Source organism: Epinephelus moara, chromosome 3 (genome assembly GCF_006386435.1).
Source record: "Epinephelus moara isolate mb chromosome 3, YSFRI_EMoa_1.0, whole genome shotgun sequence".
Taxonomy (NCBI): Eukaryota; Metazoa; Chordata; class Actinopteri; order Perciformes; family Serranidae; genus Epinephelus; species Epinephelus moara.
The window spans coordinates 13,268,921-13,274,737 of record NC_065508.1 but is presented as its reverse complement, the minus strand read 5'-3'; the positions used below and the strand labels follow the sequence as shown (position 1 = coordinate 13,274,737).

Below are 5,817 nucleotides of genomic sequence, written 5' to 3'. Positions count from 1 at the left end.
AGGTGCCTAAAAATAATATGAACTATTATTATTAGTATTTTGGTCTCTTGAGATGATGATGATCTTGAGAATCTCTGCCAAAATAGCAGCAGCGTTTTGTTTACTACAACTTTGTGTAGCATTTGGTAGTGATTCATTGAAGTGCATCATTATTTTGAAGATAAGAGAGAAAAGTGGAGTGTTTCTCTGTTTGTGATTGTGTATGAGTGCGTGTCCTACAACAGCATATGATTCTCACTTCCAGTAAACAATCTAGTTGTGTGTCATGAAGCAAAAAACACACACACAAAAAGTTTTGTTCAACTCAATGAATAGTTTATTTTCAAATCATTTAAAAAGATGTAATTTTCAGGTTTTCAACAAGCAAGCAAGCACAAGCATATCTTTCATTATCAAAACAGCTGCAAAAAGGCATTTTAGCACAGCTGTGGCTGTAATTACTTTTACACCAGTCCACACTGACTAACCCACAAACACACCGTTCTGCCGTTCACAGATAAAAAACAAAATTCTACAAAACTCGGCTGAAAATTCCTCCGTTTGAGATTCAGTCACATCATCATATTCCAGTAGTAGAAGTTCACATACAAACAGGAAGTTCATAAAAATACTCACTACACTCACTCAACTCCTCACGCGGAAGTTTTTATCAAAGATAAAAAATATTACTGAAATAAATGGATTATGTTCATGTTATTAATAAGACTATTGTAAGTTTTTTGGTGAGTGATTTTTTTTGTTAATTATCTCTATGCGCTTAACTTCCAGTATTTTAGCTGTGTTAGTATTGTTACCTGTTTTTATTAGTATTTTATTGAAGCTTTTGCTTGATTTTGTTTTGTCAGAAACTGTTCAGGCTGCCGTCATGGCCATGTCTCCCTTGTAGTGGTTTCCAAACTCTACGGGATGTATTTAGCTAAATAAATAAAATAAAACAAATAAACAAAGGATGTCTCTTCACCAATACAACACAGATCATTCATATTCTCACCTTTCTTACTGTAACACTCAAGTACTCAAAAATGAGGAGGACATTTTAACTAATATATTAACATAATCTTTATTTTATAAATTAAAACAGCTTGGTTCAAAGTTAAAATTTTGTTCGGGAGTAAAGTGATAGCAGTGTGGGAACTTGCAGGCGGGGCCAGCAGGAGAAACACTATTGCACATATTCAGTGGGACGCACACGGCGGAATTAAACCTGGAGGCGAGAAAACTTTTTTGGTGTATGGCCAGGCAGGCAACTCCACTGGAATGAGTAGGAGCCATCTTGGCGTCCAGTATCTAGACTATTACACTCTATGGGCTAAACTAGGATACTGACCATAGTAAAAGTACCAGCTACACATCGGCATGTTAGCGCTGACATTTGGTGGATGTTAGCATGCTAGTGTTAGCATCATAGCTCAAAACACTGCTGTGCCCTAGTACAGCCTCACAGAGCAACTAGCACTGTTGAAGAAGCTTTTTCACCAGCTATTTTTACAGTTTTGAGAAGTATCGTAAAGCTGCATTACAGTGATCAATATTTGGTCACAAGGGGGCACCAGTCGACAAACACACAGTCACCCTCATATGGCTTACACACTTGCTTATATCCGTCCAGCAGAGACAAAGAAACATTTGCATCCACTCAGGTTGTTTATTTGCTGTTTGGTTTTATGTAACTTTTTTGCTTTGGCAGTTATGCCCTGGCCACACTGCCTGAGTAAGCAGCGCGTGTGCGACAGCGAAAATGGTCTTTTGATAATCATATTGATGTTACATCACCATTCACTATAGTTTCAATGTTTATATCTGTCACAGACGTGATAAAATTATGATGATAAAAATGTTTCCATTTTAAAATAAAAGCCCTCTGACAATGTTTCTGTTGACAGAATCCCTTCATCTGTCAACAAAAAGCTTTTTATTGTGAAATATTGTTATGACCATGTTGTTGACAATGCAGTGGCTTGCACAGCTCCATAAATGATTGCCGGCGTTTAATTTAGGAAATACAGTTGTTTTAGCAGCAGGCAGCTCTGCAGCAGCGGTGCAACAACAACGCTGTATGTAATCACCGCACATGTGCAAGCGACAGCAGTTCAGCAAAGTCACCGTCATGCACTGCTCGGACAGGCAATGTGGTCTGGGTGTTTCTGCAAAGGCCATCAAACCAAAATGATGAGCTAAATTAAGCTAAAAACCTCTGTAGAGCCAAAAACTCAGGTGAAAATTCCGCTCCGACATTAAACAAAGTCTTTTGATTTAACATTGATATAAAAAATATTGATCAATGCAGGCATTAAGGCTTGTAAGAACTATATTTTAGGGCACGCATGAAGAATTTTTGTGGACATCAAAGTCACTGTCGTGGTTGGTGATTGTTCTATCATCATTAGCTCTACGCTGTTGTGCAAATTATGATTCACTGTTAGTCTACAGTCCAGTACACATACTGTATACACACAGTGTTTCTACAGTTCATCTCTTGGGTGTGTGTCCTGCAGCCAGTGTTTGTAGACGTAGATGGGATCTATGTTCCAGTGCTTGTGGAAGGAGATGGCCTGCTCCAGTGTCTCAGAGTAGTCATACGGTCGGGCCTAAAATATCAAGAACAAATGGTTTGTCTGTATGCGGGTATGTGTGTGTGAGCGCATGTAAGTGTCTGCTTAAAAAATTATTTCACTGCTGGAGAGATGGTCTTTTTATAAAACTGGGCTGTCTGTGCACCAAAAAAAAATCTAATACTTTTTAAATTGGTGCTACATAACCAACCAAACCAGAGAAAAAGCGATGTGGCATTTGCCTAATTCAAGAGGTAAAAAAAAAAAAAACTACAATATGAGCATAAGGAGATCTGGGCTCTGATATGACTGAGGGAAGTTGACCACAATTCATTTACATACACGACTCACACTATCATTAAACCAAGCTTGCTGAAATCGGCACAGTATCCCTTTAATGATTTATGTTTCATTATATCAGGGGATTCCCAAGGTGGCTAACAATGTGACTACTGCTCCAGGGTAGTTAATTTAATATTCTGCGATTATAGCCTGCATTGACCAAAAAGCAGTCTTCCCTTCTTTTCCCACATTTAGTGATAACAAATATAAAGAGAGGGTCAAACAGAGCCTCATCTGACACTGGATTAAAGGTTGATGCCCAAGTCGGGCTCTAAGAAACTGTTTTTGAATGTTTTTTATCTTATTTATTGGTTTCTGTGCAACACAGTTACAACATTAACACTATGTGTGCTGTCCTGAATTACTAAACCATCAGATTTTTAATTTGTTGTTATGGAAGCTGATTTTTAAACAAACCTGGTGACATACACGTCATCAAACCTTGTTCTTATTGAATATTTTGTAACATTCAGGGGTTGAAAAGCAAAAGTAGCTAAGGGAGGTTCTTACAATTATATTAAGAACACGTTCTTGTGTGTGTGTGTGTGTGTGTGTTTTGTCCCTACCTGGTGGAATTGTGGACTGTGTGTGATGGGAACACCCAGGGAACTGAAGCACCTGCCGAGCACCATGTCATCGGGAGCATCATCACTGTAGCAGCGACACCCACTGGAGAGTAGCCTGGACACCGCCACCCGACTGAGCACCATTCTACACACAGAAAACACATATTTAAAAAAGAAAGGGAATTCACAAAAATATATGTATATGATATAAGAGAAAAACTTGTGTTGTTTTTGTTTCAAATCACATACTCATGGCAATGAAAGTTTTTGAGGCAGTGTTCATTCAATTTTGGAGTGAATATATCCTTTTCTGCATGTATAGCATTCAGACTGTCCATGCATGAGGAACACCTGCTGTGTGTCAGTATCAGTGCTTCCAACACTGTTTTTCATAACATCATATGTAACCAGAAAAAAAGAATTAGCTGGAGAACATAGTGGGGCATTTAGCCATTAAAGAGCCAGATATTAACCTCAGGAGTCGGTAGAGACCAAAAACAGATCTAAAAGAGAGTGAATACTGGACTTTCATTCATCAGGTGGACAGAGACACAGCTCCAAATGAATAATGTTGCTCTGTGTGTGTACATAAGCTTCTAAGGAGTTGTCATAGCAGCACACAAGTAGCCATTTGATCCATGATTATTAAATACATATCGATTATAGCAACTTTAAGTTATTGCCATTGCTGTTTGACAAAATTACTAGATATGTCAAATGTGCAAAATTCTTTGTTCACTGTCCAAACATTTCAAACATTTTCAGGGTGCACTGAATAAAAACGGCTCTAAAACTTAGAATGTTTCAGTATTTGCTGGAAAGCAGCTGCAATGAAGTTTTGGGACAGAATGTACTGTAAAATGTAAGTAACGCTGTCATACTATATTGAGTTTTGTTTTACTGCGGTACTGTTAAAAGCTTGCATAGCAGCTTTATTTCCCATAAGTGTGTGTTCAGACACAAAGCCAATTTGAGAGGTGGCACGGTTGCACACAAAGTCAATGGAAAGACACAAATAGAAATTTGAGAATGTTTCAACTTGTGTAACATTTGGATCCTGGAGGTTAATCAATCAGATTTATACACATATATACATGAGAAGAAAAAGCTGGGAGGCTGGAGGGAAATAACAGAGACAACCAGAGTTCTTGGTTCAGTATGAGACGCAGACACATTCCCACAGAAATTGTCAGTGTGTCCATTGATAAGTTACAGTCTGAAGGTGAATACAGACAAACAGCCCAAGGGTCAAAATCAGGGCGAAAACTTGATTGTTTTTTCGGTCTGAACACACCTTAACACAAACGGCACCATCACATACCCTGCACCACAGCCTTACCCCCCTCCTCCTGTGGTGTAGCTGTATCCGTTCTGTAGCAGACTGTAGCCGTATCTCTCCCCCAGGCTCACCGCTTCCTTTGGGTCATAGCAACGCAGCAGTCGCCGCAGCCTGGGCAAACTAAAGATGGGCAATAATACAATGGACAATAAGAGACAGGAAGACAGAGGCATGCATGCATACTTCCCAGACACAAACACAAACCATAACCTGTACAGACTGTATGAAGACAAGCACAATAACATCCGAGATACATCAAATATCTGTCCTAAGAGACTTCACAGGATTGTTAGGGGAACAAAACCATTTTTAAAGTTGTTTTTGTACTGCACAATAACAACTTTAAAAATGGTTTTGAGGCTTTGAGCTTTTCTCACGGGCTTGTAGAGATACGTGATATCTCTCACATCCTGCTGCCAGCTCACAGTAGACGTCAGTAAGTTACAACTTTAGAATTCTTACTGGTCTCTGAACCCGAGCAGAATGATTAGCCAGTGTGTCACCTGTGTGTGCAGAATCTTCACATATATCACATCTTTAAAAGAGATGTAACACAGGAAGAAATTATTTATTCACTGTCTGTTGATGCTTTAAATTATTAGAATCAAAGGCCTTTACACACTGGGGGTGTTTTTTCATGCGATTATTACATGCACATCTTAATATTTGCACATTTTAATATCTTACTTTCACATAGAATGAGCTTTTGCACCTTGAGTAGAGGGATCAACCAATCACTTTGCGTGTAATGGATATATCACATCATGTCACATCGTGACAATGGCGGACCCATTGCAATTAATCTTTCGCTAAGCCCCGCCCCTTTGTGATGGTCCGACAATCTGTCAGAGTAAGCATGGAGCCCACACTGTAACTAACTGCACTCCCTGAAGAAATATTATCATATTTTTGGAAAAATGAAACAGTGATTCCAGAGAGAAGCAGACAGAGGGGTCTACAGTCTGTGTTTGAAGGATATATCCAGGATGTCAAACTGACTCAGCAGCAACAACAGGTT

The 5,817-nt window shown here is 39.0% G+C and overlaps 1 protein-coding gene across 1 annotated transcript in view; it reads right to left on the bottom strand.

Moving 5' to 3' along the window:
* Positions 1-355: 355 nt before the first annotated feature.
* The window catches only part of b3glctb (beta 3-glucosyltransferase b), a 24,585-nt gene continuing 19,123 nt past the window's right edge, over positions 356-5,817 (bottom strand). Inside the window, exons 13-15 of the mRNA XM_050040372.1 lie at positions 4,800-4,919; positions 3,461-3,605; positions 356-2,588 (exon numbers count right to left, since the gene is read on the bottom strand). Coding sequence (XP_049896329.1) covers positions 2,463-2,588; positions 3,461-3,605; positions 4,800-4,919 — 391 coding nt within the window. The 3' untranslated portion in view covers positions 356-2,462. The remainder of the gene's footprint in view (positions 2,589-3,460; positions 3,606-4,799; positions 4,920-5,817) is intronic.